This window comes from Macaca mulatta, chromosome 16, assembly GCF_049350105.2.
Source record: "Macaca mulatta isolate MMU2019108-1 chromosome 16, T2T-MMU8v2.0, whole genome shotgun sequence".
NCBI classification, from domain to species: domain Eukaryota; kingdom Metazoa; phylum Chordata; class Mammalia; order Primates; family Cercopithecidae; genus Macaca; species Macaca mulatta.
The window spans coordinates 64,381,986-64,395,294 of record NC_133421.1 but is presented as its reverse complement, the minus strand read 5'-3'; the positions used below and the strand labels follow the sequence as shown (position 1 = coordinate 64,395,294).

At 51.5% G+C, this 13,309-nt stretch overlaps 1 protein-coding gene across 50 annotated transcripts in view; it reads left to right on the top strand.

The window, feature by feature from the left end:
* MED24 (mediator complex subunit 24) overlaps positions 1 to 13,309 on the top strand; it is a 40,748-nt gene that overhangs the window by 18,069 nt on the left and 9,370 nt on the right. For 17 of the 50 annotated variants that reach the window (XR_013406733.1, XR_013406732.1, XR_013406734.1 and 14 more), the window contains 11 exons: positions 4,315 to 4,353; positions 4,674 to 4,747; positions 5,114 to 5,346; positions 7,011 to 7,122; positions 7,262 to 7,412; positions 7,706 to 7,819; positions 8,378 to 8,425; positions 9,164 to 9,246; positions 9,538 to 9,624; positions 11,586 to 11,697; positions 12,482 to 12,624. Coding sequence is in view for 45 of the 50 variants with exons in the window: in XM_077971566.1 (XP_077827692.1) it covers positions 4,315 to 4,353; positions 4,674 to 4,747; positions 5,114 to 5,346; positions 7,011 to 7,122; positions 7,262 to 7,412; positions 7,706 to 7,819; positions 8,378 to 8,425; positions 9,164 to 9,246; positions 9,538 to 9,624; positions 11,586 to 11,697; positions 12,482 to 12,624 (1,196 nt within the window). In the remaining 5 variants the exon portion in view is untranslated. Of the gene's footprint in view, positions 1 to 4,314; positions 4,354 to 4,673; positions 4,748 to 5,113; positions 5,347 to 5,490; positions 5,548 to 7,010; positions 7,123 to 7,261; positions 7,413 to 7,705; positions 7,820 to 8,377; positions 8,426 to 9,163; positions 9,247 to 9,537; positions 9,625 to 11,585; positions 11,698 to 12,445; positions 12,625 to 13,309 lie in introns of all 50 variants that reach the window. The other 33 variants (XM_077971556.1, XM_077971555.1, XM_028836457.2 and 30 more) reach the window with 3 other exon arrangements.

The following is a 13,309-nucleotide window of genomic DNA, read 5'->3' as shown; positions in this document are numbered from 1 at the left end:
GCGACAGAGCAAGACCCTGTCTCAATCAATCAATCAATCAATCAATCAATAAAGCATGGTGGTGTGTGCCTGTAGTCCTAGCTACTCAGGAGGCTGAGGCGGGAGGATAGCTTGAACCCGGGAGCACCTCTGCACTCTAGCCTGGGTGACAGAGTGAGACCCTGTCTCAAAAAACAAACAAACCAATAGAAGAGTCCTGAAATGTGTAAACACTGATGGGAAAGGGAAGAAAGAGAAAGAGGCTGATGTAACAGAGAGAAGTAAATAGATACGAAAGACCTTTGTGACCTCTCAAGTACTGTGCAAAATTAGTAATTTATTCTTCCTTCAGAGTCAAGAGGCTCTTTGGCCCAATGTTATGCAAGTAGAGGGCACTTAGGAATAGTTGGGATGTTGAATATTCAGAAGAGCGGCGAGGATTTGAGGGCAGCTGCAGGGTCAGGTGGGGCTAGCCACAAGCGAGGTGGCCACACAGAGGGTCTCCTACCCTGAGGGCCGTGGTGGTTCAGAGCTACCGTGATAGAATGATTAAGACTGGAATAGGCCAGTTCCTGCTTTGTAAAACAGTTCGTCATGTAGAAAGCATTTTCAGCTCTCTGGAGTAGCTGTGCTTTATTGATACAGTTAGCAGAAATCTACTGAACAGAATTCAGCATTTGAAGACCGTAAATTCGTTTTGATGAATGGCATCCCTCAGAACATGCAGAATTGGGGATTTCTCTCCTGGCATTTGAGGGTCAGTGTTTAGTGGGGACATCCAGCTCCCCCTGCAGGTTGGTATCCAGCAAGGTTCAGTTCTTTGCCAAGCACTCGCTATGGGGACATCAGTTATAAATAAACAAAACACTCGCCGGAACGTTACGGTCATCCTGCCCAGGCAGGCTCCCAGCTTTCTGATGGATATCAGACACTAGCTCTGGCCTCACAGCATGGTGGTTCTGAGCACTGATTGTATTTAAGCCCTCTCTGTTTTGCTCCTGTTCACCGTGGAGTACTAGTGAAAGATGCCTGAACAGAGCAGTGTATTCTGGTGAGAAGGAAATCGCACAGGACGGAAAGTTTGCCATACCCAAGTGATTGAGCAGACAGCTTTCTTCCTCTCCTTTTTTTTTTTTTTTTTTGAGACGGAGTCTCGCTCTGTCGTCAGGCTGGAATGCAGTGGTGCGATCTTGGCTCTCTGCAACCTCTGCCTCCTGGGTTCAAGGGATTCTCCTGCCTCAGCCTCCTGAGTAGCTGGGATTACAGGCATGCGCCACCACGCCTGGCTAGTTTTTGTAGTTTTAGTAGAGACAGGGTTTCACCATGTTGGCCAGGATGGTCTTGATCTCTTGACCTCGTGATCCGCCCGCCTTGGCCTCCCAAAGTGCTGGGATTACAGGCGTGAGCCACTGCATCCGGCCGACAGCTTTCTTCTTAAATCTTTGGAGGCTCCCACTCCTCCAGCAGAGACAGCCTAGGAGGTGATTGTCCTGATAGTTTGTTTTTTTTGTTTTTTTTTTTTTTTTTTGAGACGGAGTCTTGCTCTGTCCCCCTGGCTGGAGTGCAGTGGCACTATCTCGGCTCACTGCAAGCTCCGCCTCCCGGGATCATGCCATTCTCCTGCCTCAGCCTCCCGAGTAGCTGGGACTATAGGCGCCCGCCACCGCGCCCGGCTAATTTTTTTGTATTTTTAGTAGAGACGGGGTTTCACCATGTTAGCCAGGATGGTCTCGATCTCCTGACCTTGTGATCCGCCCGCCTCGGCCTCCCAAAGTGCTGGGATTACAAGCGTGAGCCACCGCGCCCGGCCGTCCTGATAGTTTTTGTCATTGTATCCTGCTTTTGTATTTTGGTATGCTTTGCCACTGATTTTGAGTATACCACTGTTACTATTTTTTATGGTATTATTTATATTTTATCAACATTCTGTAATTATTTTTTTAATATGACAAGATTTTATGTAGGGTTTAATTTCAGTTAGGAGAAATTATTTTGAACTAGATCTCCAGTCTTATGATGGTGATGAATAGGTTTTACTAACAGAAATTTATTTTAAGGTAAGATTTTTCCAGAAGGCAACTAGTTAGTAGAATTTATCTATTCCAAGCAATAAAAACTTCCTGAGGATCTATCGTATACCAGTTCTTGGGCTAGATGCTAGAGAAACAGATATAAATTCAATACCATCTCTGTTCTCTGGGAACTTACTGTTCAGGCAGAATTTCCTAAAATGTATTTTGGAAATACTAGGTACATGAGATTCCTTGGTCAAGTACGTTTAAAGAATATTGCTTTGTTTTATCATCAGTTTTCTTAGAGATTCTCATTGTATATGAGTATATCATGGTTTTGAGAAGTTCTGTGGTAAAGTTCTCTGTATATGTTTAATCCAGTGTTTGTCAAATTTATGTCACACACAAGCTCAGGGTGTGTGTGCAACATGTCTGTCTTTCTTTTTTTTTTTTTGAGACTGAGTCTAGCTCTGTCCCCCAGGCTGGAGTGCAGTGGCACGATCTCGGCTCACTGCCAGCTCCGCCTCCCAGGTTCACACCATTCTCCTGCCTCAGCCTCCAGAGGAGCTGGGACTACAGGCGCCCGCCACCATGCCCAGCTAATTTTTTTGTATTTTTTTTTGGTGGAGACGAGGTTTCACCATGTTAGCCACGATGGTCTCAATCTCCTGACCTCGTGATCCACCCGCCTTGGACTCCCAACGTGCTGGGATTACAGGTGTGAGCTACCATACCTGGCCAATGTGTGACATTTCTTAACAACCTGAGAACCTCTGGAGCAGCATGGTCCAACAGGACTTTCTACAGTGATTGAAATGTTCTTTATCTACCCTGTCTAGTACAGAAGCCCCTGGTCGCGTGTGGCCGTGGAGCACTTGAAATGTGGCTAGTGTGACTGAAGAACTGCATTTTAAATTTTAAATTTTATTTAACTTTTTTTTTTTTTGAGACAGAGTCTCTTGCTCTGTCGCCTAGGCTGGAGTGCAGTGGCGCGATCTCGGCTCACTGCAAGCTCCGCCTCCCGGGTTCACGCCATTCTCCTGTCCCAGCCTCCCTAATAGCTGGGACTACAAGCACCCGCCATCACACCCGGCCAATTTTTTTGTATTTTTAGTAGAGATGGGGTTTCATCGTGTTAGCCAGGATGGTCTTGATCTTCTGACCTCATGATCCTCCCGCCTTGGCCTCCCAAAGTGCTGGGATTACAGGCATGAGCGACCACGCCCAGCCAAATTTTATTTAACTTTAATTAATTTAAATTTAAATAGCCACATGGGGCTAGTGACTTCTCTATTGGATAGGGCAGCTTTGGAAGCTACTCTGAGACATGCTGAGCTAACGGTATGTTTTTATTTATTCATTCTACAAATATCAAGTTTGTGGTGGTCACTGAGTAAAAGCATCCTTGTCCGCAAGGAGCTTCTGATTTAGTGGGGACTGCAGGCACCTGCCATGTAATGATGAGCCTAAAGTGATTACTGGGAGCACAGAGGAAGGGTTTGAGCTTGGTAAGAGAGGTTGGGGGTTGATCAAGGAAGGTGTCCTGGATGGGTCCTAGAGAGTAAGTTCTGGAGAACAATTAAGAGTTTGTACAGTGAAACTTACTCCGTCTTTCCCCCTCCCCTCCCCTCCGCTCCCCTCCCCCTTGCCCCCTTCCCCCCCTCCTTCCTTTCTTCCTTCCTTCCTTCCTTCCTTCCTTTCTTTCTTTTCCTTCCTTTTCCTTCCTTCCCTTCTTCCTTCCCTTCCTTCCTTCCTTGTTTCTTTCTTTCCTTCTTTCTTTCCTTCTTTCTTTTCGTCTCACTCTGTCGTCCAGGCTGGATGGAGTGCAGTGGCACGATCTCGGCTCACTGCAACCTCCAACTCCCTGATTCAAGCGATTCTCCTGCCTCAGCCTCCTGAGTAGCTGGGATTACAGGCACGCACTACCACACCCAGCTAATTTTATATTTTTAGTAGAGACAGGGTTTCACTATGTTGGCCAGGATGGTCTCAAACTCCTGACCTCGTGATCCGCCCGCCTCGGCCTCTCAAAGTTCTGGGATTACAGGCGTGAGCCACCGTGCCTGGCCTGAAACATGGAGCCTCTGAGTATCCCCAAAATCATCTTCTTGATGGGCTTATGCTGATACCATTTGCAGTGAGTCTGACAGAGGCAGGAACAGGGTGGTGCACAGTGACACTGCCTCTCCTTCCCTGGGTTGAAGAGGGCCTCTGGAAGGGATTGAGGTTCAGGAGAGCTACAGCAACTTGAAGCCTCAGTTTTTGTTCCTCTCAACTGTAGGAGACTAGTTACCTAAAGATTATCTTTCTTCCTTCTCTCCAGATGGTGTCCTACTCTTCTGTCCTCACAGCCATCAGTAAGGTATGATCGTAGGAACTCAGGAGCTAGGTTGGGGATGACAGACAAGGCCCCACCTCCTTGACGGCCCTGATCCTGTGACCCATGAGGCTGGATAGGCAGCACATGATGCCTCTGGCTGGCATTGCTGGCCTTCCATGGGAGGGGGATCCTGGCAAGTAGCGGCTGGTGCTTGGGAGCCAATGTCCAGTGTTGAGGGTGCTGAGTCTTGGACCCAAGGTTGGAGGAGAGAGGAGCAGGAGTCCTGAACACACCATCTGCCTCATGTGAGACCTGGGGGTGGACAGGGGCATTCCGTAGCATCTCCACTGTCCTTTCCACAGTTTGATGACTTTTCTCGGGACCTGTGTGTCCAGGCATTGCTAGACATCATGGACATGTTTTGTGACCGTCTGAGGTAAGAGCAGGGGTAAGGGGGCTTACAACGTTCTAGCCTTGTCTTAGTGCAGAGGTGCAGCTCCTAGCACACAGACCGAGACCAACTCTGGGTTCCCATGTTTTTTCTCCCCACCTGCCATCCACACTCACTCATCCCCTCCTTTTCTTACTCCTTTAGGACAGAGTGCCTCCTCTCTGTCTGGAGTAGCTCATTTGAAATCTTGTCCAGTAGAAGCCAAAGCGGCTAAGCGTCTTCCCCAGGACTTTGCTAGCTTTGCAGCCCTAGTCCCTAATAAGGGAGTGCCAGGGACTCTGGGGAACATTGGTGTGGGTCGGATTTCAGCCATTAGAAGAACAGAGGCTAATTTTGCATCCTTCCCTGTAGCTGTCACAGCAAAGCCGAGGAGTGCATCGGACTGTGCCGAGCCCTTCTTAGCGCCCTCCACTGGCTGCTGCGCTGCACGGCAGCCTCTGCAGAGCGGCTCCGGGAGGGGCTGGAGGCTGGCACTCCAGCCGCTGGGGAGAAGCAGCTTGCCATGTGCCTTCAGCGCCTGGAGAAAACCCTCAGCAGCACCAAGAACCGGGCCCTGCTGCACATCGCCAAACTAGAGGAGGCCTGTATGTCCCTTGATTCCCCTGAGCCCCACCTGCCGCTGCTCCCGTAGCCGGTCCTTTAATTGAGAAGGGAGAGGCAGGATGCCATCCCACCTCTTTCCAGGAGGATCTGAAACCATCCCACTTCCTTTTTTTTCTCCCCATAAGCATTGCACACATCCCAGGGACTTGGGCAGGGTGGCACCCGAGCCAATCAACCAACAGGTATTTACTGAGCATTGTGGTACGCCCAGCACTGTGCTAGGTGCTGCGGGCGGGGGGTGGGGGGCTACCAAAGGAGCATGTGGCAGGGTCCCTGCCCTCATCAAGCATAGCTGCTAGTGGGGAGCAAGACTAATACATCACAGACGCGGAAAAAACTAGAGGACAAGACAAGCACAGTGTCCGTTACTGTGTTTGTCTCCATGTTACTCATCATCTGGAAGCAAATGACTCTTGTATTTGAATGTTACCTAAAATGCCCCTTTTAACACAGTGCCTGTCTGCTGTTGGGCCTGTTGTACCATATGCCTCTTGACCCAAGTTCAGATGTTAAGTGTTGGTACTTTCCAGAGCCTGAGAACAGACAGATCACCTGGCGGGAGGGAAGATGCCGGTATTTCCAGCAACGGGGTCCTAAGGCCATAGTCTTGCTCCTTGAAGCCCAAGTGGCTTGGGACCACCTACAGATCTCTTGTTCTCCAGGAACAAGAATGCTAGAATGGGCTGCTCACGAGGCTTCAGGACCTGGTTGGAGAGCTTGTTTTAGGACTAGTATATTTATTTCTTCCCCAAGTATGTTTTACTACCTGTGAAAAGTCCAAAAACATAATCTTTATATAAAAATGGACTGTGTTGACAGCCTCTTCCTTACCTTGGGCCCTTGATACATGTTTATTGGCTGAAAATCGGATGAATACTGAATTTTAATGGATCTCAGGTCTTGTCTTTTTTTTCCCCTTTTATGCTCCATGGAGGTTAATGGGCTAGTTGGTGCCATTGTTCATCATTTGACCCTCTGGAATTGTAACTAGGATAAGTAACTTATAATTCAGTGCTAACTGATATATGGCTTAGACCATGGGTGTGGGCATTAAGGAAGGACAGAACAGTGAGTTAGACCAGTTGGGTGAGTTGCTAAAGGAACTGGGGCTTGAACAGAAGCTTAGAGCATGTGGGAGTTTGAGAGAGGGTGTGTGAGAGGCTTTAGCAGGGGAGGGCAGCAAGCACAATGCCTAGATGAGGGAGTGGTTGAGAATGAGAAGGCCATTTAGGGACCCAGCTCCCCCAGAGGAGAGTGACAGCCTCTGCAAGACTGGACTTTGGGATCCGCCCACTCCTCGAGTGATTTGTGGCTACCCTCCCTGTTCCAGCCACTGGGCTCTGGCCTCCCTCTGCCTTTCTCTCCTGAGCCTGTGTGATGCCATACCTTCTGAAGTCAGCTGGCTGTGTCCCTTGGAAGTCAGGCCTTTGGGAATGGTCTCTGGGGTTTCCAGCTCTAGGTGCCCACTCCCCTTCTGGAAACAGTGCATGCTGCCCTCAGGCCCCTCCTTCCCTGTCGTTCTCAGGGAAAGCCTTCCTGTGTGGTTTCATGTGCCAGAGGGGGTGCCAAAATCGAGGAGTTCGGGGCAAGGCGCTCCCTCTCCCCTGTTTCCCATCACGTTTCTGCACTTCTTTCCCTCTGCCAGCTTCCTGGACTGCCATCGAGCATTCTCTCTTGAAACTTGGAGAGATCCTGGCCAATCTCAGCAACCCCCAGCTCCGGAGCCAGGCTGAGCAGTGCAGCACCCTCATTAGGAGGTACCAGCTCCCTGGGGGATGGTGGTGGAGGGAGAGGGAGGACACGCCCTGGGGTGGGAAGATGTGGCACCTGGTGCCATCCTCTCCACCTTCACCTTTGGTCCCCCAAACACTGTCCCCTGTGTTTGTGATCCCTCAGCATCCCCATGATGCTGTCTGTGCATGCGGAGCAGATGAACAAGACCGGCTTCCCCACTGTCCACGCCGTGATCCTGCTCGAGGGCACCATGAACCTGACAGGCGAGACACAGTCCCTGGTGGAGCAGCTGACGATGGTGAAGCGCATGCAGGTGGGAGGGGCCAAGTGGCTCTCCCCTCCCCAAGGCGGGCCAGCCTGTTGGGGGCAGGAGGGAGGATTCTTGTAGTCCTCCCTGGGAGAAGTGGGGTTTCTCCTGCTCCATGATGGAAAGTGGGTGCTAGTTGTGCACACTTCTGTCATTGGACCTTACGCCCCTGGTTCTCAGCACACAGCTGGGCAGTGACTCTGCCATGCAGTCTCTGAGCCAGCCAAATCCTCGGAGTCCACAGAAGGATGACGGGGTATGGGCACCCTCTTAGGCCTCATCCTTGGCTCTTCCCACAGCATATCCCCACCCCACTTTTTGTCCTGGAGATCTGGAAAGCTTGCTTCGTGGGGCTCATTGAGTCTCCCGAGGGTACGGAGGAGCTCAAGTGGACAGCTTTCACTTTCCTCAAGGTACTGGGGACGTGGGAGGGGCAGAGCCAGTCTAGGAATGGTTCTCAGGAAGAGCAGTGGCACCCTGGACCTTTGCCCTGTGTTCCTCCCTGTGGGCGCTGGGCCCAGCCTGCCAGGTATCCCAGCGCAAGTTCCCATTGATCATTTTCTCTGGAAGTGCCAGGGCTATATTTAGCCCATTTGGCAGACTCCATTGTTTCTTACCACAGAGGTGTAGTTTAGCTTGGTCATCAGACAGATTGGTGTAGGGCAGTGAAAGGAGCCAGGGAATGGGGCCCCAGTCCTCCTTGAAGCTGGGGATCCACTTTTGCTTATGGCATTTTTTTCTGTTAAGCTAGCAGAGGTATAGGGTCCCAGTGTCCTGTGCCTGGGCCTGGGGGCATCAGGGGCTTGGGCACCTATTGGCTTTCTCATTCAGCACTAAGTGTGCTCTCACTCGCAGGGTAGGAGTGTTCCTGTCTCTTTTCCTGGAGCAGGGGGTCGGGGGGATGCCTTCAGGGGTGGATGAAAGAGAAAAGAAATGGATCTTCCTGTTTTTCCCCCTGCCTCACCCCCTAGATTCCACAGGTTTTGGTGAAGTTGAAGAAGTACTCTCATGGGGACAAGGTGAGTTGAGTTGAGGATTGAGATGGAGGCATGGGAGCAGAAACAAGGGCAAAGGGAGGGTCCTTCAGGCCCCAGCTGGGCAGTGTTCTTATGCCTGGAAGAGAGCTGAATGTGTGTGTACACCTCAGTGTGTGCGTGCTTCACAACGTGTGTGCTTCAGTGTGTGCATGTGCTTCAGCATGTGCGTGCTTCGCCATGTGTGTGCTTCAGTGTGTGTGCTTTGCCGTGTGTGTGCTTCAGTGTGTGTGCTTCAGCATGTGTGTGCTTCAGTGTGCGTGCTTCGCCGTGTGTGTGCTTCAGTGTGCGTGCTTCGCCGTGTGTGTGCTTCAGTGTGCGTGCTTCAGTGTGTGTGCTTCGCCGTGTGTGTGCTTCAGTGTGTGTGCTTCGCCGTGTGTGTGCTTCAGTGTGTGTGCTTCAGCGTGTGTGTGCTTTGCCGTGTGTGTGCTTCAGTGTGCGTGCTTCGCCGTGTGTGTGCTTCAGTGTGCGTGCTTCGCCGTGTGTGTGCTTCGCCGTGTGTGTGCTTCAGTGTGTGTGCTTCGCCGTGTGTGTGCTTCAGCGTGTGTGTGCTTCAGTGTGTGTGTGCGCTTCAGCGTGTGTGTGCACCCACAGCATACACCCAGGCTCCAGGCAGAAGGCAGCCAGGCAGCTCAGGCTGATGTCTCCAGCAGACAAGGTTGCCTAAGATGATCAGGGCCTGGTGGCCCTGGAAACCAGGTGGACACTTCTGCCTCTTTCTAGGACTTCACTGAGGATGTCAACTGTGCTTTTGAGTTCCTGCTGAAACTCACACCCTTGTTGGACAAAGCTGACCAGCGCTGCAAGTATGAGCTCCCCTGGTCACCCCTACCCTACTGGAAGGGGTTCTGGGCTCTTCCCCTGATCTCTGTGCCAGAGAAGCCTCAGGGGACTCTGTCTCCTTGTTCACTCCCCTTGGCAGGGGCAGGAAGCAGCAGCCCATAGTTGCCAAGTCCCCAGAGCCCCTCTACTGTCCCTCAGGCCCTCCAGATTTTCCTCACCTGAAAGAGGGAGGATGCTGCTCCGGGACTGGCCACTCCCACCCCTCGCCCTCCCAGCCAGGTGCCCAGTTCCCTCCACATCTTTCTCTTTCACAGCTGTGACTGTACAAACTTCCTGCTCCAAGAATGTGGCAAGCAGGGGCTTCTGTCTGAGGCCAGTGTCAACAGCCTTATGGCTAAGCGGTAAGTGTGAGCGCGCCTGGGCTACCCCAAGAGCCCTTTGACCTCTCTCTCTTTACGGTGGGGCTGCTGGGTGCCTTTCAACCTCCTGTCTAAAGTTTGAGCTGCACGTGACTGGGACTGTGCCTGGGGGTACCAGCCGGGCGCGGTGACTCACGCCTGTCATCCCAGCACTTTGGGAGGCTGAGGCGGGTGGATCACCTGAGGTCGGGAGTTCAAGACCAGCCTGACCAACGTAGAGAAACCCCGTCTCTGCTAAAAATAAAAAATTAGCTGTGGTGGCACATGCCTGTAATCCCAGCTACTTGGGAGGCTGAGGCAGGAGAATCACTTGAACCCGGGAGACGGAGGTTGCGATGAGGCAAGATCACGCCATTGCACTCCAGCCTGGGCAACAAGAGCAAAACTCTGTCTCAAAAAAAAAAAAAAAAAAAAAAAAAAAAAGCATGGGTGTCTTCAGACCAGAGTTTTACGTTCTTAGTCATTGCTCTTTAACTCATACCCATCTTTCTGATAAAAGTAAAAATCCTAGGCCGGAGGCAGATGGATTACTTGGAGGCCAGGAGTTCAAGACCAGCCTGCCCAACATGGCAAAACCCCATGTCTACTAAAAATACAAAAATCAGCCGGGCATAGTGGTGTGTGCTTGTAATCTCAGCTACTCTGGAGGCTGAAGCATGAGAATTGCTTGAACCCAGGAGGCAGAGGTTGCGATGAGGCGAAATCATGCCACTGCACCCCAGTCTGGGTGATAGAGTGGGACCTTGTCTCAAAAAAAAAAATAAGCCGGCCGGGCGCGGTGGCTCAAGCCTGTAATCCCAGCACTTTGGGAGGCCGAGACGGGTGGATCACGAGGTCAGGAGATCGAGACCATCCTGGATAACACGGTGAAACCCCGTCTCTACTAAGAAATACAAAAAACTAGCCGGGCGAGGTGGCGGGCGCCTGTAGTCCCAGCTACTCGGGAGGCTGAGGCCAGAGAATGGCGTGAACCCGGGAGGCGGAGCTTGCAGTGAGCTGAGATCCGGCCACTGCACTCCAGCCTGGGCTACAGAGCGAGACTCCGTCTCAAAAAAAAAAAAAAAGTAAAAATCCTGAATCTTCCTTTAATCTTAAATGTGCTTTCAGAACATTTAAGACTAATGATAGGCTGGGTGCAATGCTTCACACCTGTAATCCCAGCACTTTGTGAGGCCGAGGTGGGCGGATCATGAGGTCAGGAGTTCGAGACCAGCCTGGTCAACATAGTGAAACCCCATCTCTACTAAAAATACAAAAATTAGCTGGGCGTGGTGGTATGCACCTGTAATTCCAGCTACTCAGGAGGCTGAGGCAGGAGAATCGCTTGAACCCAGAAGGCGGAGGTTGTAGTGAGCTGAGATTATGCCACTGCATTCTAGCCTGGGTGACAGAGCGAGACTCTGTCTCAAAAAACAAAAGACTAATGATAAATAGCCAGGCGCAGTGGCTCACCTGTCATCCCAGGACTTTGGGAGGCCAAGGTGGGCGGGTCACCTGAGGTCAGGAGTTTGAGACCAGACTGGCCAACATGGTGAAATCCCGTCTCTACTAAAAATACAAAAAAGTAGCCTGGCGTGGTGGTGAGTGCCCAGCTGCTCGGAGGGCAGAGGCTGCAGTGAGCCGAGATTGCACCACTGTACTCCAGCCTAGGCGACAGAGTGAGACCTGTCTCGGAAAAAAAAAAAGACTCAGGATAAATCAATGATTGCGACATTGACTATGCGTCCATAAACTTCAGCTGAGATCGCACCACTGCACTTCAGCCGGGGCGACAGAGCGAGACTCCGTCTCAAAAAAAAAAAAAAGAATTTCACCCCAACCTGGATATTCTTACATGCTTCCCACCTCCTCTGCTCATTTCCTTCTGGGCTTGAACGAGGGAATGTGTCAAGAATTTCTCTTCATTCCTCTTCCCTTCCTTGACCAACTGGTGATGTCCACAGCAAAGCAGACCGAGAGCACGCACCCCAGCAGAAATCGGGAGAGAATGCCAACATCCAGCCCAACATCCAGCTGATCCTCCGGGCAGAGCCCACTGTCACAAACATCCTCAAGGTGAGTGTGCCCTTCCCTGGCCACCACGGTCTTCTCTTTCTTCTTCCCAGTGCTCCTTCTGCTTGCAGATAAACAAACAGGCCACAGACCTCTGTCTCCTTTAGCTTTTATACATAGTTGCTGTGGAGGTAGTGAAAGGGGAGGCAAGGGCAGCTGCCACCGAATGCTAACCCGTGGGACCTTCATTTGTACACCAGGCACTGCAGTAGGCACTTTCACTTAGGCCGTCTCACGTGGAAACAACAGAGACGTGGGTGCGGTGGCTCACGCCTGTAATCCCAGCATTTTGGGAGGCTGAGGTGGGAAAATCACTTGAGGTCAGAAGTTTGAGACCAGCTTGGCCAACGTGGTGAAACCATGTCTCTACTAAAAACACAAAATTCACTGGATGTGGTGGTGCATGCCTGTAATCCCTGCTACTTGGGAGGCTGAGGCAGGAAAATTACTGAACCCAGGAGGCAGAGGTTGCAGTGAGCCGAGATTGCGCCACTGCACTCCAGCCTGGGCAATAGAGCAAGACTCTGTCTCAAAAAAAAAAAAGGAAACAACATAGAAGCTCCCAGCTGTGACCTTGCCCACTCCAACCTCACCACCTGCATGCCAGTGTAGATGAGAGGGATGGATCGGAGAGCAAGGGTGGGTTTTAGGAATTATTTTCCAGATCGAAGTCAGAAAGATGTAGATTACATTCCAGGTTGTGAAAAAGAGAAAATGTGGCTAGGCTGTATCTTGGGTGGGGGGTCTTCAGTGTTCTTCAGGACTTGATTTCCTGTCCTGTCCCCAGACGATGGATGCAGACCACTCTAAGTCCCCGGAGGGACTGCTGGGAGTCCTGGGCCACATGCTGTCCGGGAAGAGTCTGGACTTGCTGCTGGCTGCCGCTGCTGCCACTGGAAAGCTGAAATCCTTCGCCCGGAAATTCATCAAGTGAGGAAGGCCAAGCCCCTGACCCTAGGGCATGCAGGGAGGCCGCGTGTTGGGAGGAGGTAGCAGGGTAGGAGTCAGGTACCTGGGTCTGGGTCTCATCCAGAGACCCACGGGCCTAGGCAGAGCATCCTGGCTGGAGATCTTGGAGGAAGGGCCTGTTCTTGTGACCTAAGTGTTCCTTTCTCTTCAGCTGAGGATGGAGTGGACATGTTTGGTAAAGGCATGAGGGTAAGGGTTGAGGTGTTGAACACTGGGCATGGAGGAATTCTGAGTATGCCCAGTTATTAATAAGGGGCTCTCAAATTCTGTTGCCTTTGGTTGTCCTGGAATTTGACATATATAGAACATGGTTCCATTCAGTGAGCCATTCTCTAGGCCTTGGAAATCTTCTAACAATAAAAATCCTGGCCGGGCGCGGTGGCTCAAGCCTGTAATCCCAGCACTTTGGGAGGCCGAGACGGGCGGATCATGAGGTCAGGAGATCGAGACCATCCTGGCTAGCACGGTGAAACCCCATCTCTACTAAAAAATACAAAAAACTAGCCGGGCGAGCTGGCGGGCGCCTGTAGTCCCAGCTACTCGGGAGGCTGAGGCAGGAGAATGGCATAAACCTGGGAGGCGGAGCTTGCAGTGAGCTGAGATCCGGCCACTGCACTCCAGCCTGGGCGACAGAGCGAGACTCCGT